Genomic DNA, 27,779 nt, shown 5'->3' with positions numbered 1-27,779 from the left:
GAGAACGAACTTATGGTTACCAGGGGCCAAGGGTGTGGGGGAGGAATAGATTGGGAGTCTGGGACTGATATGTACACACTGCTGTATTTAGATAATCAACAAGGATCTACTGTACAGCACAGAGAAAGCTGCTTAATATTCTGAAATAACCTAAATGGGAAAAGAATGTGAAAAAGGACACATGTATATGTATGATTGAATCACTTTGCTGTACACCTGAAACTAACACAACACTGTTGTTATGTTCCAATATAAAATAAAACTATAATATAGAATTTTAAAAAATTAAAAAGTCCAGATCCACCCAACACATATCACACAGGCCGTGAAATTCTCTTTAATTCTATTTTAACCTTTTTTGAGTTGTAGATTCATTTAACACTGATTAAAATAAAAAAACCTTAGGCCTTAGAAAAAAAAATCACTCGCTATGTAGCACACAAAGGCCACCGTTAGGCCTCAGTTTTGAACTCCCGCTTTCAAGTTGCTTTCACCAATCTCTATACGAAACAAGGCTGGGTTATGCTGGAAAAGAACGCAGAGCACAGGCTTGAGTTGTAGTTGCGTAAAACTGACCTTTTGGGCTTTCACCAACTTGTAGAAAGATGGTTATAAGGCTTCAGAGACTTTGCTCCCTAATGAGAGAGGCTGGGCAAATGTCTCTCTCACCTACAACGGACCGAAAGTCTTTTTAAGGTGGAGATGGCGGAGTTAAAAGAATCAAGCAGTTCAGTGTCCCTCAAAGAGAAGGGACACTGAAAAGAGAAAGGTACCTGCCCCTTGCTTCCGAGCACCCACACCCACACAGGCGCACAGGCACCCCCTGGAAAACGTCGCTATCGAGAGCTGCCGAATCAGAAACAGCTGTCTGACACCGAAACTACCCCTGCAGACGCCCCGGCTGCACCTCGACCCCCGAAAGGGTGCGGGTGGGAGCTGGTGGAGAGGGGGAGGGGACACCTGAGCACCAACAACGGCCTCAACCGCCTCCTGCCAAGTCCGCGCTGCGGCCCACAAAACTCGCGGCCTGAAGAATCACACACTCACTGGAAAGTGGGGCCAGGTCCTGGTCCCGGCCCGGTCCCCGGAATCCGGCGGGTCTCCCAGGGTTTCGGGGGAGGCGGCGGCTGGGACGCCATCTCCGCCTCCTCTCAGCTCCCGCTCGGAACTGGGACTCTCCAGGCCCCTGGACACCGGCCGCTTGAACGCCAGGCACAACTTGCAGAGCGCCGAGCCCTCCACCCGGACCGCCCCTGAAGTCAGGATGTGGCTCGTGGTGTTTTGCTGCTTGGGATTACAGTCTAGGTCTATACCACTAATCCATGGGAAGAAATGATCTCTTTTTATTTGTCCTAGAAAGAATTTCCATTCTAAACCGAGGATAAGAGTTCATCGATATTTCCGGCAGCGGCTACAGTGCCCCAGACGTCGGAGTCCCACGGAGGCTTCTTTGGGACAAGTCCCGCACCCTCCTGGAGTAATGCTCCACGCACTTCTCCCCCCGCGGAGGAGGCAGGGTGTGTTGCGACTTGCCAGGCATCTTGACTGATTTCCTTGCCAACATACAGGGGAGAGAGAGTTCTCTCAGTCCTCGCGTGAGAGACCTGGTACTTTCGTTCTAAAGCTCTTGTTTCCTCGGGGAACAGAATTGCTAGACGCAATAGGTGCGTTGTCTTTAGTCTTCCCCGTTCTCTCTGAGGGCTGGAAGGGGTTAAATTTCAGGCACTGGCGTCCTGGGAGAAGGTGAGGCTAGGATGTCTGAGGTGAGGGGTTGCGGACTGGGTGCCGGAGAGGTGTGGCTGGAGGGGATTGTTGCCTTCCTTCTGGAGAGGCTTTGATAGCAAGGAGGGGTGCGTGGGAAGTTTTTTGGATCTGAGTGAAGGGGAGAAGGGCTTGCTTGGTTGGCCGAAGACTCGAGGTTAGACCTGGGGATGAACTTTCCAGAAATTAGATTCCACTGCAGAGCGTATCGGTAGCGCGATGAAGTTACGAGCATCTCCTTATTTAAAAAATCCACACCCCACCCCACAAAACGAATTGACCCCCTTCTGTATGAAAATGAGTTTTAAAAGTTCCCAGGATGTGAGACTCAGCCTGGGTATTTTGCCTGCTCCTTTGCCATAAATAATTTCTGTAATCGTCGGAGATGTGAAGAGAAAATTCATCCTCTCCTCTAGTAAACCAGGGACCGGGCGAGTTACCGCTGGTTTATGGAGAAGAGACTCTAGGGATCCTGACACCTGGGAAGAGGTTCTGTTGCAATATGTTCCAGTTGTTTGTGTACACATGTAAACTAAAAGCAACTATCTTGAAGGCAACCAACAATGAAAACCTTACAGCACGGGATGTATTTCTCAAGGCTTGCCTTCAAAGATAAGAAATCTAATATGCAATAACTGATTTCTCATGTTTTATGAAATCCTATCATTTCAGCGCTGTACGTTTGAAACCAAATTTAAGACACAGCCTATTTTCTCCCAACAGTGTTAACATGCTTGGGAAGTCGCTAGATGGTTGCCAGATAAAAATGATCTTGCTGCTGCTGCTGCTGCTGCTAAGTCGCTTCAGTCGTGTCCGACTCTGTGCGACCCCATAGAGGGCAGCCCACCAGGCTTCCCCGTCCCTGGGATTCTCCAGGCAAGAACACTGGAGTGGGTTGCCGTAAATGATCTTGAGAAGTTTCTAAATCCACTAACATAATTACAGAAGAGCGTTTTGTTCTGCTTTTTAAGACCTCTTCAAATTACTCAAGTCGGGAGTTTTCCTAATTCTAAACAGGTTTGAGAATTTTTTAGAGCTAAGAGATTATGATGTGTCATTTATTGACTTGCCTGATACTTTCATTCTAGTCAACCCACTAGAGGAACAAACATTGTCTTTAAGCCAAAGGAAAGGTAAAACATACATTTTAACAAAGAGTAAAGTCTCCAGTGAAACCTTCGGTACAAAGTGTCCTTTTTAAACATCACTCATGGATTTTTTTTTTTTGGTCAGGAGGGTTTATTTGTTTCTCTTTCTAATTAAAGCTTAATTCTCAATTAAATGAAATCCTTAACCTAGCTAATGGAAAGGAGGAGAAAAGATAAAGGGGCAAGATAGAGACAGTTTCTCTGTGAGGCCAGTGCATTAAGGATACACTTTAAATGCTGACAATCAGCTTCTTAAAGAATGCCAACCCCTTCTCTAACAGCACCAAACTGTTAGATTAAATGGGCTGGGGGAAGAGATTCAGATCTTTTGTAAATAATGGTCACACAGAGCTTCATTTTGTAAAGAGTGTTCTCCACATATTCTTTACTTCAGTTAAGTTCAGTCGCTCAGTGGTGTCCAACTCTTTGCGACCCCATGAATTGCAGCACACCAGGCCTCCCTGTCCATCACCAACTCCCGGAGTTCATTCAGACTCAAGTCCATCAAGTCGGTGATGCCATCCAGCCATCTCATCCTTTGTCGTCCCCTTCTCCTCCTGCCTCCAATCCCTCCCAGCATCAGAGTCTTTTCCAATGAGTCAACTCTTCACATGAGGTGGCCAAAGTACTGGAGTTTCAGCTTTAGCATCATTCCTTCCAAAGAACACCCAGGGCTTATCTCCTTTAGAATGGACTGGTTGGACCTCCTTGCAGTCCAAGGGACTCTCAAGAGTCTTCTCCAACACCATAGTTCAAAAGCATCAATTTTTTGGCACTCAGCTTTCTTCACAGTCCAACTCTCACATCCATACATGACTACTGGAAAAACCATAGCCTTGACTAGACAGACCTTTGTTGGCAAAGTAATGTCTCTGCTTTTGAATATGCTATCTAGGTTGGTCATAACTTTCCTTCCAAGGAGTGTCTTTTAATTTCATGGCTGCAATCACCATCTGCAGTGATTTTGGAGCCACAAAAAATAAAGTCTGACACTGTTTCCACTGTTTCCCCATCTATTTCCCATGAAGTGATAGGACCAGATGCCACGATCTTCATTTTCTGAATGTTGAGCTTTAAGCCAACTTTTTAACTCTCCTCTTTCACTTTTATCAAGAGGCTTTTTAGTTCCTCTTCCCTTTCTGCCATAAGGGTGGTGTCATCTGCATATCTGAGGTTATTGATATTTCTCCCGGCAATCTTGATTTCCAGCTTGTGCTTCTTCCAGCCCAATTATTTACTTTCCAAGCTCCAATTTACTTGGGCAACCCTAAATCAGTGTTTCCCAATCTGGGTGTCTGAAAGTTTTCACTGGTGTGTCCAGACAGACCTGATTTCCTTCCCTGCCTCTCCCTCCCAACTGCACATATTTAACTGAATTAGAACCCAGCCACAGGCAATCTGTTGTTTGTAGTCTTGCCTGCTCAACTGATTTTTATGGTGAAGAATTCCATAGAACTATCTACCTGTCTTCATTATTTTCTGTTAAGGATCTACTCTTGATAAGTGGCCACAAACATTTAGAAACTTGCATTTAGTAGTGGGTTTAAAAGGTTAGAAAACATAAACTGATTCTAAGAGTCACATCTTCATAGTAAGCAGTTGGTAAGAGCTTCACTCTCCCACTAATATTAAGCAAGTTCGTTTGCATTATGACATTGCACAAATTAAAGGTACCAGTAGTTTATCAGTACCTCAGTACCATTACCGGGAGAAGGCAATGGCACCCCACTCCAGTACTCTTGCCTGGAGAATCCCATGGGCGGAGGAGCCTGGTGGGCTGCAGTCCATGGGGTTGCTAAGAGTTGGACACGACTGAGCAACTTCCCTTTCACTTTTCATTTTCATGCATTGGAGAAGGAAATGGCAACCCACTCCAGTGTTCTTGCCTGGAGAATCCCAGGGACGGGGGAGCCTGGTGGGCTGCTATCTATGGGGTCACACAGAGTCGGACATGACTGAAGTGACTTAGCAGCAGCAGCAGCAGTACCATTACCTTGCAATTATGGCTTTATAAAACATCACTAGTTCCTCATTTTAAATTAATGTGAGCTGATTCTTTAATCAGAAGACCCTGCCCCCAAAAAGAATGATTTCATAATTTAATTTTTATTACCCCTCCTTCAAGGCAACAAGAGCCTATTCTCTATGGAGTATTTACTTCTAAATGAGTTTTTTCAAATTGAAAAGTAGTAAGTTGTTTTAGACAACAATTACTCTGAAATATTTTGCATTTAATTTGTTTTTGTTGGAATTTTTACTTGTGTATGGAAAGAATAGATTGTTCTCACTTTGCCAGTAGTTGGTTGTTTTTTAGTTATTTCATCAAAGTAAAATTGACATTTTTGAATCTACTGATCATTTTATTTTGAATACTTGTCTGCTTAGCTATCATTAAGGTCAGTCAAGTATTACATAACATAGAATGATCTGATTATTTTTTCTAGCAAAAATATAAAATTTATTCTTGGCTGTATGGGTCTTCATTGCTGCACCTGCTTTTCTCTGGTTGTGGCAAGTGGGGACTACTCTCTTGTGGCACACGGCTTAGTTGCTTTGCAGCATGGTGAACCTTCCTGAATCAGGAATCAAAACTGTTTCTCCTGCATTGGCAGGCAGATTCTTTACCATTGAACCACCAGGGAAACTGCTAGCAGACTCATTTTTGATTTCTAAGAGGAAAGTTGATCGAATTTACTACTCTGTGTTCTCAAACAATACTGAATGGTACAAAATAAAAAGCAGAATTACAGTCTTTATTCTTGTTTTCATTATCCTCCTCAGATACAACCATATTTTATTTGTTTTATTTTTATTTCTTTTGATTGATTTACTTATGTTGATGCACTTATCGTAATCTAGAATGTTGAATCCTCGACAACTAGAAACTTTTACCTGATCCATCTAATAAATTGCCTTCGAGTTTATGTTTCAATATGGATGTAATGAAAGCAACGTTATTGGAGAGTACCAAATAGTGATTTCCAAATATGAACTTTTTATCCTTGAAGAGTCTTATCCTTAAAGGTGACCGTATATTTGTCTGTGAAAGTAAAGCACAAAAGATGCTCATTAGTTTTACTTATTCTTCTTTTCTAGTTGCAATTACTGAATATGTTTCCTCTGACTGTGGAAAACAAGCATGTGGCCCTGTCGTTGCTCAGTACTGGTACCTGTCCAAGATGTATCTTCAGATTCTGTGGTGTGGATTTTCATGCACCATACAAACTTCCCTACAAGGTATTTTCTTTCTTTCTAAAGTTAAGAAAGGGTCTCTATTTTTAAAGTCAGTACCTGTGTATTTGAGAGCAAGTATCTTCATTAAAAAACTGTAATGAAATAATTACTGATAATGATAATTTTAGAATTTCCATTACCATATAAATGTAAGTTCCTTCTTAAGTGATTATATTTAGCATTTAATATAGTAGGATCTTTGTGGAGCAATTTCCTGGTACATTTAATGTTTGCATAGACCTTCCCTAAAGACTATCTAGACAGAATATCACAAAATAGTGTTTCTCACCAGATTTTAGTAAAACATAACAGAAGGGGGTGGAAGCATTATGAGTTTGGTTGCTTTTTTTTCTTTTTCTGTTTTACCACTTGTATTTAAATAGGGGTACTTGTAACTTTCTAGAAGTAAATGTTTATCATCTATCATCACTTGCTGCTATTCATAACAAAAAAGTAATATACTGAGGTCTTTGACATTTATGGTAATATACAGAGAGCTTTGACATTTTATAGAATGTTTCATATAAGATATATAACATTTTGTGAAATATATTTTACTCTAATAGTGATGTTCATTTAAGAGGCAGATAGTAATTATATATGTATATAAATATGTACTTATATAAGCAGTACAAATTCACACACATGCATGCCTGCACGCTCAGTTTCCTATAATTAAAAAAAAATTTCCCAGAGACTTCCCTGGCTGTCTAGTGGTTAAGAATCTGTGCTTCCATTTCAGGGGGCATGGGTTCAATCCCTGGTTGGGGAACTAAGATCCCACATGCTGCACATGTCACAGACAGAAAAAAAATTTCCCAGGAGTTAGCAACAGCAGTCATTCCTTCTATGTATTAATCGTTTCTATTATCTTGGAAATTAGTAATTATGTCCGGTATTCATATACATTTTTATATGTCAAGTGCTCATATAATCCTCATAATAACCTATCAGGTAAGTACATACTATGATTATCTCTATTTTCAGATGACGAAACTGAGACACAGAGAGGTTAAGCAACCTGCCCAAAGTTACACAGCTATTAAGTGAGCAAGCTAGGATATGAACTGTCTGTCTGAATCCAAAGCCTAGAATTTGGAGCTAGAAGACATGGATTTGAACCCCAGTTCCACCACTTTCCAGCTTCAGTTTTCTCCTCTGTAAATGGGATTGATGATAACATCCACCTCACAGGATTTTAAGGGACAATATCTAATAACGTATGTGAAAACACTTTGAAAACTGAAAATGGTACATATGCTATGATAACGAATAAATATATCTGTATCATTTATATGCATAATAACTACAAAGTAGTAAGATTGAGTTTATGTAACTCTCTTCAATTATTTTCAAATACATTGTTTTATACATATGTTGTAAGTTTTGTATAGAGACTTAGTGTTACCAACTAATATATCATTTTATGTAAATAAACATGAAAATATCTGAGGACTTTATTGGGTAAATATACTTATATTTTGGTATTTTCTAATCATGTCATATATGTGCACATACATATTAATATATCTGTACAATGTTTATTGACATTATTGATCTTATGTAATAATAAACATGTTTGTGTGGGCCATAATATACCTGTATGTGTATATAGGTATGAGTACATATTTCTCTGTTAAAGAGTTAATAGGAAAACTAATGTCTTAATAAAATGAATTAAATTTGTTTGAGTGAAAGATTTTTTCCTTTGGAGTCAGTAAATTGTAATGTGACTGAATTTCAAAGGGATATTTATTCAGCAACTGAACAATATCTGCCTAATTTAGACAAAACAGAAGAAAAGTCCTCTGAATATTTAGATGAGTGGAATGTCTGAAATATGAGAATGTTTGAAAGCAGTGCCACAATTTACATTCCAATACTAAGAGTGACAGAAATTAGGGAAATCAGAATGTAGCAAAGAGCTTTTTTCAATAATTGCCTGTTAGTGGTATGTAATTATGATGCCAAATTTCAGCATTGCCAGCATCTATTTACCTTTGTGTAGTTGATTGCCTTGAAATTATTTTTACTTAGTAGACTTTTAATCTAATTTTTTAGATTTTATATTAAACATTGTACATATGAGATTTTCGTGGTTGTGAGATTATTAAATAACCTAACATGAATGGAAATTCAGTTTGCATTTCTACTTGTTAATAATTAGAATTGAAGTTTTTTGTTTTGTTTGTGTTGCTGAAATTAACAAGTGAATGATCATCAAAACAGAACTACAAATCAAATCAGTAAATTTGTTAATGGAGCTTTTCCATCTCAGATTTAAGAATTTAGCTCCTCTGATGTATGAAACCCTTTTAAAAAAATATTCACACACATATTATAGGAACTAGGTAAATCTCTTCTAAATTCTCCCTAAAGCCAGTGCTGGTTATATAAAACAAATTTGTTGCTCCAGAATTGATGTAAAGCAGCATTGTATAAGTCTATGAAATATCATAATTTTCATTCCTGTTAAGGATATCGTCAAAGAGTCATTATTTTTTCTTTTTAATTAACTTTTCAGGAGTTGCTCCATGAACTACAAAAATTTCTGGAAGCTGAAGAAGATGAATTAGTTTCTGAGGTTCCAAACCCTCCTCCCAAGAAAATTCGACTCCAAGAACCAGAAGATCAGATTGATGGGATGGATAGTCTGAGTCAAAATGGAGAGGAAAAGCTCTCAGTGACTGAAGATGGAAGCAGTTCTTCCAAGAACTCAAATTTAAATGTATGCAATGTATGCCTAGGAATTCTTCAAGATTTCTGTGAAAAAGAGTTCATTAAAAAGGTACACTGGTTTTTTTTAAATTAATGTGTAATATATAAAGATTTTCAGTTCTAAGGCCTGTATCCAAAGGAAGAATGCCATTCATTTTAACTTGTTTCACACAAATGGATCATTGGAGTATTTTCTTAAATTTTTTAAAAAACAAAGTCTACTATTCTCAAATTACCTTTTTATCAACATGTATGAAAAAAATCAATGAAGTATGTATTCATGTATTTCTGTTATGAGTGCTGTTCAATTGAACAAAATATGGCAGTTTCCCTTTTGCTGTTTAACATAGCTAAGGAGTTAGAGAAACAGTTCTTTTTGAGACCTCTCAGTGTCTAGAAAAGATGAGTATTATAGCTTTGTGAAAGGTACATGATTGAAGGTGAGATTGCTTTTTGTTGCCACGTGTTAAGAGTGCCTATTTGGCTTTATTTTGTTTAAAATCTTTTCTGAATTATCAGGTGACTTAATAGAACAGTATTTTGACATTCAATAGGTTATTCTGCAGGTGAGTCCTGGCTCTTTTGGTGCCTCGTGATATCAAATATTTGATTTCAGGATGTTTGTGAGAGTTTCCTACTCAAAGATAAAAGTTTAGAAGTTTTTCAGTGCTGTCTCTTGGACCAAAAATTCAAGTTATGAAGATTCCTGTAAAATTTTCAGCAATTCCTAGAAATCTGTATAACACTTTTTTTATGAAATAAAAAATACTTTCTATGTAATACATTTTTAGGTGTGCCAAAAGGTTGAGACCTCTGGGTTTGAATTCACCAACTTGGTATTGTCAGTCTCCTTCCCACCGCAGCTATCTGTAAGAGAGGTAAGGTCATTTACATTCATAAAACTATATGTGAAGTGTGCAATAGAATTCCTAAAAAATAGGGAAGTATAAATATTCCTTACCATATTATGTTTTCACAGTTTGTGTATTTATTGAATGTCTGAAAGCATTATATTATTATAAATGTTTAATAATGTTGAGTGAATGAATGAAAAAAGGAATTATTGGTTCAAGTTCGTCTATCCCTCGCAGGACTGCCATCTTTTTTAAAGGCCCTTATTCAGTAGCGACATTCATTGAGCATTAGCTCCGTGTGAGACATGCTGGTCAGAGAAAGAGATTTAACCAGGACTTCAGAGATCTTTGGGGCTTCCCTCTCAGTTGGTAAAGAATCTGCCTGCAATGTAGGACACCCCAGTTCAATTCCTGGGTTGGGAAGATCCTCTGGATAAGGGATAGGCTACCCACTCCAGTATTTTTACGCTTTTCTTGTGGCTCAGCTGGTGAGGAATCTGCCTGAAATGTGGGAGACCTGGGTTTAATCCCTGGGTTGGAAAGATCCCCTGAAGAAGGGAAAGGCTACCCAGTATTCTGGCCTGGAGAATTCCATGGACTGTATAGTCCATGGGGTCGCAAAGAGTCTGACATGACTGAGTGACTTTCATTACTACTACTACTACTCAGAGATCTTTGGGGGCAAATGTATGTGTTTTATAATGGTCCTAGGCTAAGGTCATTTTAATTTTGATGAGCCTTTCTTTTCCAAAGTAAAATATAAAAAGGTGACACCTCTTTTAGTCAATGGAAAAATGGAGAGAAAGTACTTTATTTTAACTTTTTTTCTTTAGTAAGTGAAAAAAAAATAGCAGGCATTATCATAACATTCCTGTGTGTAGAAACTGATGTGAAAACAAAGCTGTCTTTGCTAAAACTGTTAAATGTAGCATAGAGAGAATGACCTCTATAATCTTAACTTATAACGAGTTGTAAACACATCCATTTGTATGTATGAGGTATCTTTTCCCCAAGAATCCCAAAACTTCACCTTTTATCTGTACCATCACTTTCTTTGGGTGAGTATGTTTATTAGCCCCTAAAAGGCTAAATGTTGACTTAAAACTTGTTGAAGCTGAATAAATGAAAAAGAAGAGGTGGGATGTGAAAAAGAGTAGAGTGATTTTCAGTAGTGTCTCTGTTGATGACAAGATAACAGAGCAAATGAAAGAGTAAAGGGGATGATGATGCGATACCAAGGTTCATGAACACAAAGTAATTTTCTAGTCAGTCATCAATGCATTTCTCACTGATAGGTCCAATTCTGGTAGAGAAAAACAGACTTTGAAAAGCTAACTGACTCACAAAAAGTTTCAGTATTTGAGTAACAGAGATAGGAAAAGAAATATATTTTCTAAGTGTGGTTATATATCTTGCTACCAACCTCTTCATCTGAATGTTTATATTTTTACATTAAAATTTGTAGTGTCCGTTTTTACCACATATGTGATTTTTTAACACTCTTAACTTAGTATTTGTTGAATACTTATGAAGTATTTATATTCCATATTAGAAATAGAAGATGCTTCTTTAAATAAAAAATAGAATTATTCTTCATAAACTCTTCTTGCTTTTTATAATTGATTTTTAATCATTAAACTATTAGCAGAAATATATAATTAGTCCAATTATTGGGGAATTAATACATTAATACATTTAATATATTAATACATTTCCACAGTTTAGTGTATAAAGTTTTTCCTTTGTATTAATGGGTAATATATTTTTACCCATTATATTCTTAAGAATAATAACTATTTACAAGTTTGCAGTATACTGTTTTTGCAACCCAGATATTTTCAGCAAATCATGTTTATGGTTCACTTTGTCATTTTCTTTTATTATTATGTTTTGATACACTGCCCTAAAGGATAATGGGGGAACTAATCTACTCCTAAGTGAAAAAACCTTTAAAAATTTGTATTCCTGATAGGATGGGAGAAGTAGGCATAATTAGAATATATACTAGACTTTTGATATGTAGACTTCAAACAGTTTAGAGGAAAAGGCAGTCAAAGAAAAAATGGCATAGGAATCTGGGCTGGAAAATAAAAGGATTGGGAAATTCAGAGAAAGTGCAATTCAGACTTTCATTAAAGCCAGATTATCTGTGTGAGTTCCCTGGCAGTCCAGGGATTAGGATTTGTGCTTTCACTACCATGGCCTGGGTTCAGTTCCTGGTTGGGGAACTAAGATTCTGCAAGCCATGCGGCATGACCAAAAAAAAAAAGCAAATTACCCCAACCAATAAAATAATGTTTAGGGAGAAAAATATATCCCAATGAAGAAGAAATGGGGGCTATCTTCTCTCACTTTCTGTGTGTGTGTGTATAAACATTTGTATTTATATATTTGTTTGACTTTTTCTTTGATAAGTTTCAAAAGTAATAAGACTAGCCTAGTGAACCCTATGTATGTATCATCCAACTCCAACAGTTAAATTTTTTTATTTTACCAGCCTGAGATCAATTTTTTAAAAATATAGGAAAGGTGAAGTCAAATTAAGGCAAATGTAGAAGGAGGCTTAGATCTATAATAATAGCAAATGGAAAAATGAGCACAGACTTGCAAGAATTGCTAAGGAAGACTCAGGGTGCTTAAAGTTATATTTAGATCAACAGAGATGAAAAGGGGATAGATCTGCTTTTTGATACTGAAGGTATACTGCTGATGCATGATATAAAGAAAGCAGTACCCTGAAGATCCTGTTTTGTTTGTCAAGGAAAGTGAAAGTGAAGTCACTTAGTCATGTCTGACTCTGCAACCCCATGGACTGTAGCCTGTCAGGCTCCTCCATCCATGGAATTTTCCAGGCAAGGATACTGGAGTAGGTTGCCATTTCCTTCTCCAAGGAAAATGACTTGCAAATGAAAAGGGTCAAATGGTCACTGCTAAGAGAATGAAAGCTCCACATGGTCAGTTCAGTTCAAATGCTCAGTTGTGTCTGGAACCCCATGGACTGCAGCACGCCAGGCTTCCCTGTCCATCACCGACTCCCAGAGCTTGCGTTTGAGCATGTCCATCAAGTTGGTGATGCCATCAAACCATCTCATCCTCTGTCATCCATTCTCCTGCCTTCAATCTTTACCAGCATCAAGGTCTTTTCCAGTGAGTCAGTTCTTCGCATCAGGAGGCCAAAGTATTGGAGTTTCAGCTTCAGTATCAGTTCTTCCAGTGAATATTCAGGACTGATTTCCTTTAGGATTGACTGATTTGATCTCCTTGCAGTCCAGGGGACTCTCAAGAGTCTTCTTCAAAACCTCAGTTCAAAGCATCAATTCTGCAGTGCTCAACTTTCTTTATGGGCCAACTCTCACTCCATACATGACTACTGGAAAAACCATAGCTTTGACTAGACAGACCTTTGTTGGCAAAGTAATATCTCTGCTTTTTAATATGCTGTCTAGGTTGGTCATAGCTTTTCTTCCAAGGATAAGTGTCTCTTTATTTCATGGCTGCAGTCACCATCTGAGGTGATGTTAGAGCCCAAGAAAATAAAGTCTCTCACTGTTTACATTGATTCCCCATCTATTTGCCATGAAGTGATGGGACTGGATGCCATGATCTTAGTTTTTTGAATGCTGAGTTTTAAGCCAGATTTTCACTCTCCTCTTTCACTTTCATCAAGAGGCTCTTTAGTTCTTCTTCACTTTCTGCCATAAAGGTGGTGTCATCTGCATATCTGAGGTTATTGATATTTCTCCCAGCAATCTTGGTTCTGACCTGTGCTTCATCAAGCCCAGCATTTCACATGACTCGACCTGCATATAAGTTAAACAAGCAGGGTGACAATATACAGCCTTGATGTACTCCTTTCCCAGTTTGGAACCAGTCCGTTGTTCCAAGTCCAGTTCTAACTGTTGCTTCTTGACCTGCATACAGATTTCTCAGGAGGCAGATAAGGTGGTCTGGTATTCCCATCTCCTGAGGAACTTTCCACAGTTTGTGTGATCCACACAGTCAAAGGCTTTGACATAATAGTCAATAAAGCAGAAATAGATGTTTTTCTGTAACTCGCTTGCTTTTTCAATGATCCAGCGGATGTTGGCAATTTTATCTGTGGTTCCTCTGCCTTTTCTAAATCCAGCTTGAACATCTGGAAGTTCTCAGTTCATGTACTGTTGAAGCCTAAGTTGGAGAATTTTGAGCAATACTTTGCCAGTGTGTGAGATGAGTGCAGTTGTGCAGTAGTTTGAACATTCTTTGGCATTGCCTTTCCTAGGGATGAAAACTGACCTTTTCCAGTCCTGTGGCCACTGCCGAGTTTTCCAAATTTGCTGGCATATTCAGTGCAGCACTTTCACAGCATCATCTTTTAGGATTTGAAATAGCTCAACTGGAATTCCATCACCTCCACTAGCTTTGTTCATAGTGATGCTTTCTAAGGTCCATTTGACTTCTCACTCCAGGATGTCTGGCTATAGGTGAATGATCACACCATTGTGCTTATTTGGGTCATGAAGATCTTTTTTGTATATATAGTTCTTCTGTGTATTTTTGCCATCTCTTCTTAATATCTTCTGCTTCTGTTAGGTTCATACCATTTCTGTCCTTTATTGTGCCCATCTTTGCATGAAATGTTCCCTTGGTGTCTCTAATTTTGTTGAAGAGATCTCTAGTCTTTCCCATTCTGTTGTTTTCTTCTATTTCTTTGCATTGATTACCGAGGAAGTCTTTCTTATCTCTCCTTGCTATTCTTTGGAACTCTGCATTCAGATGGGTATACCTTTCCTTTTCTCCTTTGCCTTTCACTTCTCTTCTTTTCTCAGCTATTTGTAAGGCCTCCTCAGACAACCATTTTTGCCTTTTTGCATTTCTTTTTCTTGGGGATGGTCTTGATCACTGCCTCCTGTACAATGTCATGAACCTCCGTCCATAGTTCTTCAGGCACTCTATCAGGTCTAATCCCTTGAATCTATTTGTAACTTCCACTGTATAATCATAAGGGATTTGATTTAGGTCATACCTGAATGGTTATGTGGTTTTTCCCTACTTTCTTCAATTTCAGTGTGAATTTTGCAATAAGGAGTACATGATCTGAGCCACAGTCAGCTCCTGGTCTTGTTTTTGCTGACTGTATAGAGCTTCTCCATCTTTGGCCGCAAAGAATATAATCAGTCTGATTTTGGTATTGACCATCTGGTGATGTCCATGTATAGAGTTGTCTCTTGTGCTGTTGAAAGAGGGTGTTTGCTGTGACCTGTGTGTTCCCTTGGCAAAACTCTGTTAGACTGCCTTACTTCATTTTGTACTCCAAGGCCAAACTTGCCTGTTACTCCAAGTGTTTCTTGACTTCCTACTTTTGCATTCCAGCCCCCCATGATGGGTGTTAGTTCTAGAAGGTCTTGTAGGTCATCATAGCACTATTCAACTTGAGCTTCTTTGGCATTACTGGTTGGGGCATAGACTTGGATTACTGTGATATTGAATGGTTTACCTTGGAAACAAACAGAGATCATTCTGTCATTTTTGAGATTGCACCAAAGTACTGCATTTCAGACTCTTCTGTTGACTATGATGGCTACTTCATTGCTTCTAAGGGATTCTTGCCCACCGTAGTAGATATAATGGTCATCTGAATTAAATTCACCCATTCCAGTCCATTTTAGTTCAGTGATTTCTAAAATGTCTACATTCACTCTTTTCATCTCCTGTTTGACCACTTCCAATTTGCCTTGCTTCATGGACCTAACATTCCAGGTTCCTATGCAATATTGTTTTTTATAGTATTGGATTTTATTTCCATCACCAGTCACATCTACAACTGGGCATTGTTTTCACTTTGGCTCTGCCTCTTCATTCTTTCTGGAGTTATTTCTCCACTCTTCTACAGTAGCATATTGGACACCTAGAGTTCATCTTTCAGTATCTTATCTTTTTGCCTTTCATAGTGTTTTGGGGGTTCTCAAGGCAAGAATACTGAAATGGTTTGCCATTCCCTTCTCCAGTGGACCTCATTTTGTTAGACCTCTCTACCATGACATCTGTCTTGGTTGGCCCTACAGGGCATGTCTCATAGTTTCATTGAGTTGGACAAGTCTGTGGTCCATGTGATCAGTTTGATTAGTTTCTCTCTTCCCTCTGATAGATAAGGATAAGAGATTTATGAAAGCTTCCTGATGGGAGAGACTGACTGTGCGGGAAACTGGGCGGGGCCATGCTCAGTAAATCTTAATCCAATTTTCTGTTGATGGGCAGGGCTATGTTCCCTCCCTGTTAATTTGGCCCAGGCCAAACTATGGTAGCTGTGAGAATTGTAATGGCGGCCTCCTTCAAAAGGACTTGTGCACGCACTGCTGTTTTCAGTTCCCCTGACCCCTCAGCAGGCCACTGTTGACCCACACCTCTGTCAGAGACTCCTGGACACTCATAGGCAAGTCTGGCTCAGTCTCTTGTGGGGACTCTGCTCGTTTCTCCTGGCTCCTGGTGTGCACAGAGTTTTGTTTTTGCCTTCCAAGAGTCTGTTTCCCCAGTCCCCAGTCCAGATTGTTAAGCATTTCCAAATGGGTTCAGGTGTTCAGATCTGGGTGAATTACATTCCAGAATAGATTGAGAAGAAACTTGCAGCCTCCATGATCATTGAGAGGTTTTAAAAGCAGATTTTCCAAACATCTAGAGACAGATGAAGGCAGTTGTAACTTTCCAAAGCTGAGGAAAGTTGGTTTTGTTACCTACCAACTGGTGACCTTGAATCTAAAAGCCTGGCAAGATTCTAGATCAGAAACTAAAGAGTAAATTGTGGACAGTGAGGATAAGGAAAACTTAGTTGAAGAAATTCATTAAAGTCGAATCACATCTGCATTATTTCTTGCACTTACAGTCTAGTAGGACTGGTTTGTCTGTGTGTGCTCAGTCGCGTCCAACTCTTTGCAACCCCCTGGGCTGTAGCCTGCCAGGGTTCTCTGTCCATGGGATTTCCCAGACAAGAATATTGGAATGGGTTGCCATTTCCTTCTCCAGGGGATCTTCCCGAACCAGGACTGGTAGAACAGGGAAATGCAGTAGCACCTGTATGACTGGGACTCAGCTAGTCATTTGATCAGGTTTCTTTCCCATGGTAACTTCCTAAAAAGTGACAGGATATGTGACCAGGATGTGAAAACAGTTGGGTGGATTTTGGTCATACCCAGAAGGAGCTGATTAACGACTGGTATCAGACTGGATGATGTTTTTCCAAAGGTGCTCTGCAGATCAACCACTTGAAACTCACTTTAGGAAAGATTTCAAAACATTGTAGGCCTTGTCTCAGACCTCCTAAATCATGATCTCTAGAGTGGGGTCAGAGAAACCCCTCCACAAGTTAGGTACATGTTAGAATTCAAGAATCACCAAACTTCAGGGAGATTTATGGTGTGCTGTAAGACTCTTTTCATACCTTGTCCTGTTCATGATTTCTATCAGTGATGATGGAACATGTGATGATAGGAACACTTACTGTAGTTGTGCATGACAGAGACTTGAGAGTATAACAGACAGGTTAACTGTTAGAACTGAGATTCAAAAAGATCTCAAGAATAGGGAAAATCTAACAAGATAAAATTTAATAGAATTAAACATATATTTTTATACTTGTGTTTAGAAAAATAACTGCCAAGTAAAGGATGAGGCAGGAGTAGCTTCAGAGCTCTGTTTATAGCAAGGCTTAGGGGTTTTAGTTAGTAGCCCAATGTGAATTATGGATGTGATTAGGTAAGCTCTTTGGATTTCAGTCCAGATATTAGCAGTATAGCAAAGAGAAATAAGAAAGACTTCTTAAATGAAAAATGGAAAGAAATAGAGGAAAACAACAGAATGGGAAAGACTAGAGATTTCTTTAAGAAAATTAGAGCTATCAAGGGAAGATTTCATACAAGGATGGGCATGATAAAGGACAGAAAATGGTAAGGACCTAACAGAAGCAGAAGGGATTAAGAAAAGGTGGCAAGAATACACAAAAGACCTCTACAAAAAAAGGGGTTAATGACCCAGATAATTGTGATGGTGTGGTCACTTACCTAGAGCCAGACATCCTGGAGTGTGAAGTCCAGTGGGCCTTAAGAAGCATTACTACTAACAAATCTACAGAATTCTAGTTGAGCTATTCAAATCCTAAAAGATGATGCTGTTAAAGTGCTGTACACAATATGTCAGCAAATTTGGAAAACCCAGCAGTGGCCACAGGACTGGAAAAGGTCACTTTTCGTTCTAATTGTAAAGAAGGCCAGTGCCAAAGAATGTTCAAACTACTGCACAGTTGTACTCATTTCACATGCTATCAATGTTATGCTGAAATTCCTTCAACCAGATTTCAACAGTACGTGAACTGAGAACTTCCAGATGTACAGCTGATTTAGAAAAGGTGGAGGAACCAAAATCAAATTGCCAACATTCACTGAATCATGGAGAAAGGGAGTTCCAGAAAAACATCTACTTCTCCTTCATTGACTATGCTAAAGCCTTTGACTGTGTGGATCACAACAAACTGTGGGAAATTCTTAAAGAGAAGGGAATACCAGACCACCTTACCTGTCTCCTGAGCAATCTATATGTGGGTCAAGAAGCAACAGAACCGGATTTGTAACAACTGACTTCTTCCAAATTGGGAAAGGAGTATGGCAAGGCTGTATATTGTCATGTTAACTTATATTCAGAGTACATCATGTGAGATGCTGGACTGGATAAATCATAAGCAGGAATCAAAATTGCCAGGAAAAATAGCAACAACCTCAGATATGCAGATGATACCACTCTAATGGTAGAAAGTGAAGAGGAAACTAAAGAGCCTCTTGATGAAAGTGAAAGAGAGTGAAAAGCTGGGTTGAAACTCAGCATTCAAAAAACTAAGATCATGGCATCTGGTCCCATCACTTCATGGCAAATAGAAGGGGGAAAAGTGGAAACAGTGACAGACTTTATTTTCTTGGGCTCCAAAATCATTGCAAATGGTGACTGCAGCCATAAAATTAAAAGATGCTCTTTGGAAGGAAAGCTATGACACACCTCAACAGTATATTAAAAAGCAGAGTCATTACTTTGCCAACGAAGGACAGTATGGTCAAAGCTGTGTTTTTTTTCGAGTAATGGATATGAGAGTTGAACCCTAAAGAAGACTGAATGCTGAAGAACTGATGCTTTTGAATTGTAGTGTTGGAGAAGACTCTTGAGAGTCCCTTGGACTGCAAGGCAAACAAACCAGTCAATCCTAGAGGAAATCAATCCTGAATATTCATTGGAAAGACTTGCTAAAGCTGAAGCTCTAATACTTTGGTCACCTGATGAGAAGGGCTGACTCACTGGAAAAGACCGTGATGCTGGGGAAGACTGAAGGAAAAAGGAGAAGGGGGTGGCAGAGGATGACATGGTTTGGTAGCATCATTGACTCAATGTATGTGAATTTGAGCAAACTCTGGGAGATAGTGGAGAACAGAGGAGCCTGGCAGTCTACAGTCCATGGGTTGAAAAGAGTTGGACATGACTTAGTGACTGAACTAAGTGAATTTGCAAAGGTTAAAATGACAGTCCTTTTTTCACTCAGTGCTGGTCATTCCTGGAGTCCCGCATTCAGATGGAATGTTCTACTTTATGAGGAACAAATACAGATGGGAATGCATTTTGTAGTAGTCCATATACTAATCCCCCCAAACTTGTGAATATGTATCCATACCTTAAAAGAAGGGACTTGGCAGATGTCATTAAGATTAAGGATGCAGAGATAACAGAAATTATCCTTAATTATGGGCTTCCCTTGTGGCTCACCTGGTAAAGAATGTGCCTGCAATGCGGGAGTCCTGGGTTCGATCCTTGGGTTGGGAAGATCCCCTGGAGAAGAGAAAGGCTACCCACTCCAGTGTTCTGGCTTGGAGAATTCTTGGATTGACTCTTGAATCACAAAGAGTCGGACACGACTGAGTGTGCTCATTCAGTTGTGTCCAACTCCTTGCCACCCTTTGGACTATAGCCCACCAGGCTCCTCTGCCCATGGTCTTATCCAGGCAAGAATGCTGGAATGGGTTGCCATTTCCTCCTCCGGAGGATATTCCCAACCCAGGGATTCAACCACAGTCTCCTGTATTGGCAAACAGATTCTTTACTGCTGAGCCATCCAGGAATTGTCTAGTGGGGCTCAACCTAATCATGTGAGTCCTTAAAAGTACCCTTCCTGGCTGAGATGGTGGTAAGAGGAAAAGGTGATTGTGGAAGAATGGTCAGAGAGATGCACTGTTGCTCCCTTTAAAGATAGTGAGAGGGAGTCATGAGCCAAAGAAAATGAGTGGTTTCTACAAGCTAGAAAAGGAAAGAAAACAGGTCCTCCTAGCCTAAAGCCTCCAGAAAAGAATGTGGCCCTGTTGACACAGTGAGACCAGTGTCAGGATTCTGACCTAAAGAACACTAAGATACTAAATGTAGGTTTTAAATCACGAAATTTGCAGGAATTTGTTATAATAGCAGCAGTGGAAACAAAAACACATTTAGATGAGTGTATTTGGAATGGTGGAGACATCTGACCCCTGGTTCCAGGATCTGCTGCCAAAGGAACTTGCGTTAATTAGTTTGGAGAATAGATGATTAGGGGGATGAATTTGCTCTGCTTGAATATTTGAGGGGTTTTCTCCTGGAGAGAGAGAGTAATTTTCAGCCCTAAGTGGGATTATCCTATTTTCAGGTACGGTGAGTTTTCTGTCACCAGAATGTGTAAACCAACGCTGGGCAACTATTTGGCAGAGATGTGCACCATATAGTTGGTTAGACTAGAGACTTTGTTCAGCCTTTTTAAACAATAAGATCCTATATAGTTTTTAGAAAAATATCAGATCAGATCAGATCAGTCGCTCAGTTGTGTCCGACTCTTTGTGACCCCATGAATCGCAGCATGCCAGGCCTCCCTGTCCATCACCAACTCCCGGAGTTCACTGAGACTCACGTCCATCGAGTCAGTGATGCCATCAAGCCATCTCATCCTCTGTCATCCCCTTCTCCTCTTGCCCCCAATCCCTCCCAGCATCAGAGTCTTTTCCAATGAGTCAACTCTTCGCATGAGGTGGCCAAAGTACTGGAGTTTCAGCTTTAGCATCAGTCCTTCCAAAGAAATCCCAGGGCTGATCTCTTTCAGAATGGACTGGTTGGATCTCCTTGCAGTCCAAGGGACTCGCAAGAATCTTCTCCAACACCACAGTTCAAAAGCATCAATTCTTCGGCGCTCAGCCTTCTTCACAGTCCAACTCTCACATCCATTCATGACCACAGGAAAAACCATAGCCTTGACTAGATGGACCTTTGTTGGCAAAGTAATGTCTCTGCTTTTGAATATGCTATCTAGGTTGGTCATAACTTTCCTTCCAAGGAGTAAGCGTCTTTTAATTTCATGGCTGCAGTCACCATCTGCAGTGATTTTGGAGCCCAGAAAAATAAAGTCTGACATCGTTTCCACTGTTTCCCCATCTATTTCCCATGAAGTGATGGGACCGGATGCCATGATCTTCATTTTCTGAATGTTGAGCTTTAAGCCAACTTTTTCATTCTCCACTTTCACTTTCATCAAGAGGCTTTTTAGTTCCTCTTCACTTTCTGCCATAAGGGTGGTGTCATCTGCATATCTGAGGTTATTGATATTTCTCCCAGCAATCTTGATTCCAGCTTGTTTCTTTCAGCCCAGCGTTTCTCATGATGTACTCTGCATATAAGTTAAATAACGAGGGTGACAATATACAGCCTTGACATACTCCTTTTCCTATTTGGAACCAGTCTGTTTTTCCATGTCCAGTTCTAACTGTTGCTTCCTGACCTGCATACGAATTTTTCAAGAGGCAGATCAGGTGGTCTGGTATTCCCATCTCTTTCAGAATTTTCCACAGTTTATTGTGATCCACACAGTCAAAGGCTTTGGCATAGTCAGTAAAGCAGAAATAGACGTTTTTCTGGAACTCTCTTGCTTTTTCCATGATCCAGCGGATGTTGGCAATTTGATCTCTGGTTCCTCTGCCTTTTCTAAAACCAGCTTGAGCATCAGGAAGTTCACGGTTCACATATTGCTGAAGCCTGGCTTGGAGAATTTTGAGCATTACTTTACTAGCGTGTGAGATGAGTGCAATTGTGTGGTAGTTTGAGCATTCTTTGGCATTGCCTTTCTTTGGGATTGGAATGAAAACTGACCTTTTCCAGTCCTGTGGCCACTGCTGAGTTTTCCAAATTTGCTGGCATATTGAGTGCAGCACTTTCACAGCATCATCTTTCAGGATTTGGAATAGTTCAACTGGAATGCCATCACCTCCACTAGCTTTGTTCATAGTGATGCTTTCTAAGGCCCACTTGACTTCACATTCCAGAATGTCTGGCTCTAGGTCAGTGATCACACCATCGTGATTATCTGGGTCGTGAAGATCTTTTTTGTACAGTTCTTTTGTGTATTCTTGCCATCTCTTCTTAATATCTTCTGCTTCTGTTAAGGCCATACCATTTCTGTCCTTTATCGAGCCCATCTTTGCATGAAATGTTCCTTTGGTATCTCTGATTTTCTTGAAGAGATCTCTAGTCTTTCCCATTCTGTTGTTTTCCTCTATTTCTTTGCATTGATCACTGAAGAAGGCTTTCTTATTTCTTCTTGCTATTCTTTGGAACTCTGCATTCAGATGTTTATATCTTTCCTTTTCTCCTTTGCTTTTCACTTCTCTTCTTTTCACAGCTATTTGTAAGGCCTCCCCAGACAGCCATTTTGCTTTTTTGCATTTCTTTTCCATGGGGATGGTCTTGATCCCTGTCTCCTGTACAATGTCACGGACCTCATTCCATAGTTCATCAGGCATTCTATCAGATCTAGTCCCTTAAATCTATTTCTCACTTCCACTGTATAATCATAAGGGATTTGATTTAGGTCATACCTGAATGGTCTAGTGGTTTTCCCCACTTTCTTCAATTTCAGTCCGAATTTGGCAATAAGGAGTTCATGGTCTGAGCCACAGTCAGCTCCTGGTCTTGTTTTTGCTGACTGTATAGAGCTTCTCCATCTTTGGCTGCAAAGAATATAATCAATCTGATTTTGATGTTGACCATCTGGTGATGTCCATGTGTAGAGTCTTCTCTTGTGTTGTTGGAAGAGTGTTTGTTATGACCAGTGCATTTTCTAGGCAAAACTCTCTTAGTCTTTGCCCTGCTTCATTCCGTATTCTAAGGCCAAATTTGCCTGTTACTCCTGGTGTGTCTTGACTTCTTACTTTTGCATTCCAGTCCCCTATAATGAAAAGGACATCTTTTTTGGGTGTTAGTTCTAAAAGGTCTTGTAGGTCTTCATAGAACGGTTCAACTTCAGCTTCTTCAGCGTTACTGGTTGGGGCATAGACTTGGATTACTGTGATATTGAATGGTTTGCCTTGGAAACGAACAGAGATCATTCTGTCATTTTTGAGATTGCATCCAAGTACTGCATTTTGGACTCTTTTGTTGACCATGATGGCTACTCCATTTCTTCTGAGGGATTCCTGCCCGCAGTAGTAGATATAATGGTCATCTGAGTTAAATTCACCCATTCCAGTCCATTTCAGTTCGCTGATTCCTAGAATGTCTACATTCACTCTTGCCATCTCTTGTTTGACCACTTCTAATTTGCCTTGATTCATGGACCTGACATTCCAGGTTCCTATGTAATATTGCTCTTTACAGCATCAGACCTTGCTTCTACCACCAGTCACATCCACAGCTGGGTATTCTTTTTGCTTTGGCTCCATGCCTTCATTCTTTCTGGAGTTATTTCTCTACTGATCTCCAGTAGCATATTGGGCACCTACTGACCTGGGGAGTTTCTCTTTCAGTATCCTATCATTTTGCCTTTTCATACTGTTAATGGGGTTCTCAAGGCAAGAATACTGAAGTGGTTTGCCATTCCCTTCTCCAGTGGACCACATTCTGTCAGACCTCTCCACCATGACCCGCCCGTCTTGGGTTGCCCCACGGGCATGGCTTAGTTTCATTGAGTTAGACAAGGCTGTGGTCCTAGTGTGATTAGATTGACTAGTTTTCTGTGAGTATGGTTTCAGTGTGTTTGCCCTCTGATGCCCTCTTTCAACACCTACCGTCTTACTTGGGTTTCTCTTACCTTGGGCGTGGGGTATCTCTTCAGGGCTGCTCCAGCAAAGCTCAGCCATTGCTCCTTACCTTGGACGAGGGGTATCTCCTCACCACCGCCCTTCCTGATTCAAAGTGGGATAGCTCCTCTAGGCCCTCCTGTGCCTGTGCAGCCACGGCTGCTTGGACGTGGTGTTGGTCCTCTGGGCCACCGCCCCTGGCCTCCGACGCTGGGTAACTCCTCTTGGCCGCCGCCCTCTGGCATGGGGGTCCTCCTGGCTTCTGCCGCTGACCTCCGACGTGTGGTGGCTCCTCCCGGCCGCGCTTAGCGCGCAGGTCGCAGCCGCCTGCGCTTAGCGCGCCGGTTAAGTGTTACCTTATGTTAGTGATTGATTCCTCTAAACGTCTCCATCACATTTAATTATTGCCAATAAAATTACAATAGAATGAATAACCTAGACTTATGCTAATATTAGACTAAACTTGAATCGTAGGAAAAGAGCATGCCAATTGAGTCCTTTTAAAAGTAAACACTTAAAAAAAAAAAGTAACTGCTTTAATATAAAAGTCCTGTTTAGGTTTATCTTTCCCAGTCTAGTCCAGTAGGGGGCAATATGGTACTATCATTTTGGCACAGTGGCCCCATCAGAGGAGCGGCATGTGGGAAACAGTTGTTTACTATTGACTTTGCTTTGTTTTTCATTTTTATTGGTGTAGAGTTGATTTACAGTATTGTGTTAGTTGCTGCTGTGCAGCCAAATGAGTCAGTTATACATACACATATATCCACTCTTTTTTAGATGCTTTTCTCACACAGGTCATTACAGAGTGTTGAGTAGAGTTCCCTGTGCTATGCTATACAGTAGGTCCTTATTACTGTTGACTTTGAATGGATTTAGTGTCCCTTAAATGTTACTTTGGTTGTACGAAACAGCTACTTCTCTATACGCAACTTGATATAGTTTGGATTTTATTTGTCAAATCAAAACCTTTTCCCTTCCCTTTCATTTGTTATACTTTGTAATAGCCCCAGGCTTTGCACTAAGTACTGTATATTATACATAGCCCTGGGAAATTAGCCAAAATTAAAAGCAGTACAAAATTGTTTTTTTTTTTTTCCCTTAAATTCTGACAAATGGGTATGCAAAAGACTTTGAATTTTAAACTTGTGGGTTCTTAACCATTTTGTAATGTTATCTCATTAAGAATCTAAAGAAAGTAATGACTTCCTTGTCCTAAAACTGCACATATTCAAAAATTTGGGTGTATTTATCAGTTCAGTTCAGTTCAGTCACTCAGTCGTGTCTGACTCTCTGCGACCCCATGAATCACAGCACGCCAGGCCTCCCTGTCCATCACCAATTCCCGGAGTTCACCCAAACTCATGTGCATCAGGTTGGTGATGCCATCCAGCCATCTCATCCTCTGTCATCCCCTTCTCCTCCTGCCCCCAATCCCTCCCAGCATCAGGGTCTTTCCCAATGAGTCAACTCTTTGCATGAGGTGGCCAAAGTATTGGAGTTTCAGCTTTAGCATCAGTCCTTCCAATGAACACCCAGGACTGATCTCCTTTAGAATGGACTGGTTGGGTCTCCTTGCAATCTAAGGGACGTTCAAGAGTCTTCTCCAACACCACAGTTCAAAAGCATCAATTCTTCGGTGCTCAGCTTTCTTCATAGTCCAACTTTCACATCCATACATGACCACTGGAAAAACCACAGCCTTGACCTGACGAACCTTTGTTGGCAAAGTAATGTCTCTGCTTTTGAATATGCTATCTAGGTTGGTCATAACTTTGCTTCCAAGGAGTAAGTGTCTTTTAATTTCATGGCTGCAATCACCATCTGCAGTGATTTTGGAGCCCCAAAAAATAAAGTCTGACACTGTTTCCACTGTTTCCCCATCTATTTGCCATTTAGTGATGGGTCCAGATGCCATGATCTTAGTTTTCTGAATGTTGAGCTTTAAGCTTCTTAAACTCCCAATCATTAACCTAGGATCTTTCTTAACTAGACACTCCAGTAATTTTACCCTCTATGATTGACTCGTGAGCTTACTTTTTCTAAAGGGCAGTGCTTTTTCTAATTATGTTAAGCTCATAGAACAGAATTTAATGATATCTCTTTGACTTCAAGTACAGAGAGATACACTTTCAAGTTCATGTTGTATGTACAGGCCTAAGCTGGCTCTCTCCATTCATCAACCCAACTCTCTAATTTAACATGCATATTTTCTACTTTTTGTTCATTTTTCATGACTTCTTAATTTTTATTTGTATGACAAACACAATGCCTAAATCACTTTTTGTTCTTTCTTACTGCCATTTAGTATAACACCAATTTAAGGTTCATTTCAATTGACAAATTTTCTAGGTTTACTAAGGAGTTTCCAGAATTTGTAGCTTTATTATTTGGTTAGAATAGTTAGGTAGGACATGCTGCGATCTCTATATGATCCATTTATCCATGCAACGCATTTTTACAAGGTTGCTGATTGAGGCACTGAAAAACATGCAAAATTATAGCAATCACTGTCTCTGCCTCTTAAAGATTTTTCAGTACTCTTTATGGATGGGTTGGGGGGAAGTAACCTTGGTAATGTTTTGCATACATAGGTTGCAGCATTTTAAACCATTTAGAGGACTGGCAGCAACTGAAACCCATCTTCCTTATAAAAGGTAACCCCAATAGCATGCCTCTGTGAGCACATCAGTATATGAAAGTCTGGTTATGCCACCACCCCAGGTGTAAATGCATTAAAATCTGTAGTGGAAAATCTCTAATGGAGAGCCAGCAGTTCCTAACTTTTCAATCTGAAAGTTTAACAGATCCCCAGTGTCTGTGAATTGGAAAGAGGATATGTTTGGGTGATTGGGATTACCTCACTAATCATCTCATCTCATGTGAAGAGGGAAAAACCAAAGCTTGCCCAATGTGTCACATTTATTGGAAGTTGGATGTGTCTCCCTGATTCATGCTCTTTTTTGTTTTTAATCTATGTTGTCTCTCCATCTTTTATATTTAGGTGTGTTGTATTTACTTAACTACCTTGGCTTTATGGGCATTGCCTTTTCCTAACTACTGCCCTTGTTAAATCATGCACTCAAAAAAGGTCAGGGGACACAAGAATGATACAATCCAGGCAGAGGTGTTGCATTGAGGGCCATGGGACTGGACATGGGAGCAGGTTTAGGATTCTGTTACTTGATCTACAAGTGGGACGTGTGTTCCCAGGGAGGAAGGATGAGTGACATGTGGTTAGTCAAGGTTTGTACAGAACCCAAGTTCTGGTTAGGGTGAGCAGTCAGGAGTCTAGCTGTCAGGGAGTCAGAGTAGGTATTGAATGGTTTAATAACTCCCAGTTGGAGGGTAAGGTGTAGGGAGGCCAACAAATAAAGCAAAAACCCTTTCCTAAGGTCACTGAGGCTTGTAGCAAGGAAGAACAAATCACATTCCCGGCTATGAGATGGCATGGTGAAATAGAACTAGGAGCAAGACTAATTCTAAAAACCACCACAAAAATAGAATGCATATTGGATTCAGGAATGCCATTGGCAGAGTATTCAGATGTATGTTTAAATACTTGAAGATGCATATGGTTACTTCTAAGCTTTGCTTTTTTCTTGGCCTGACCCAGCTAAGCACTGGTAGAGGAGGCAATCGGAAAGAAAAGGTTGCTGTGGACAATCCACCAGTTTGGGTGGTTGAGAGGGAGTGGAGGGTGTTAAGAGCATTAGGCAGCCTTGAAATTTTGAAATTTATTGTTCTAATTTGTATGGTCTTATTCTCATGAATTGTCACATTTTGCATCTTTAAATTTTATAGTGAGAAATGGTTATATAAAAGAATTAATAGGAATACAAGATATAAAGCAAATCTTTTTTCTATTTCCCCATCGAATGCTGTTGCTACTTAGCACATTGCTGCATACCAACTATTTCCTTGTCAAACATTTTCTTTTCATTCAGTTTTAGGACTGTGTGGCTGAATGG

The 27,779-nt window shown here is 40.0% G+C and overlaps 2 protein-coding genes across 6 annotated transcripts in view; one reads left to right on the top strand and one right to left on the bottom strand.

The window, feature by feature from the left end:
• The window catches only part of PEX13 (peroxisomal biogenesis factor 13), a 33,166-nt gene extending 31,897 nt beyond the window's left edge, over window positions 1-1,269 (bottom strand). Inside the window, exon 1 of the mRNA XM_006073868.4 lies at window positions 1,048-1,269. Coding sequence (XP_006073930.1) covers window positions 1,048-1,139 — 92 coding nt within the window. The 5' untranslated portion in view covers window positions 1,140-1,269. The remainder of the gene's footprint in view (window positions 1-1,047) is intronic.
• A 121-nt stretch (window positions 1,270-1,390) lies between these two features.
• The window catches only part of PUS10 (pseudouridine synthase 10), an 84,690-nt gene continuing 58,301 nt past the window's right edge, over window positions 1,391-27,779 (top strand). For 2 of the 5 annotated variants that reach the window (XM_006073869.3, XM_025261081.2), the window contains exons 1-4: window positions 1,678-1,763; window positions 6,006-6,146; window positions 8,668-8,931; window positions 9,653-9,739. In XM_006073869.3, coding sequence (XP_006073931.1) covers window positions 1,755-1,763; window positions 6,006-6,146; window positions 8,668-8,931; window positions 9,653-9,739 — 501 coding nt within the window. In that variant the 5' untranslated portion in view covers window positions 1,678-1,754. Of the gene's footprint in view, window positions 1,764-6,005; window positions 6,147-7,130; window positions 7,364-8,667; window positions 8,932-9,652; window positions 9,740-27,779 lie in introns of those variants that run through there. The other 3 variants (XM_025261079.3, XM_025261078.2, XM_025261082.2) reach the window with 3 other exon arrangements.

Source organism: Bubalus bubalis, chromosome 12 (genome assembly GCF_019923935.1).
Source record: "Bubalus bubalis isolate 160015118507 breed Murrah chromosome 12, NDDB_SH_1, whole genome shotgun sequence".
Taxonomy (NCBI): domain Eukaryota; kingdom Metazoa; phylum Chordata; class Mammalia; order Artiodactyla; family Bovidae; genus Bubalus; species Bubalus bubalis.
The sequence above is the reverse complement of the archived record's forward strand: the minus strand, read 5'-3'. Positions and strand labels throughout refer to the sequence as shown.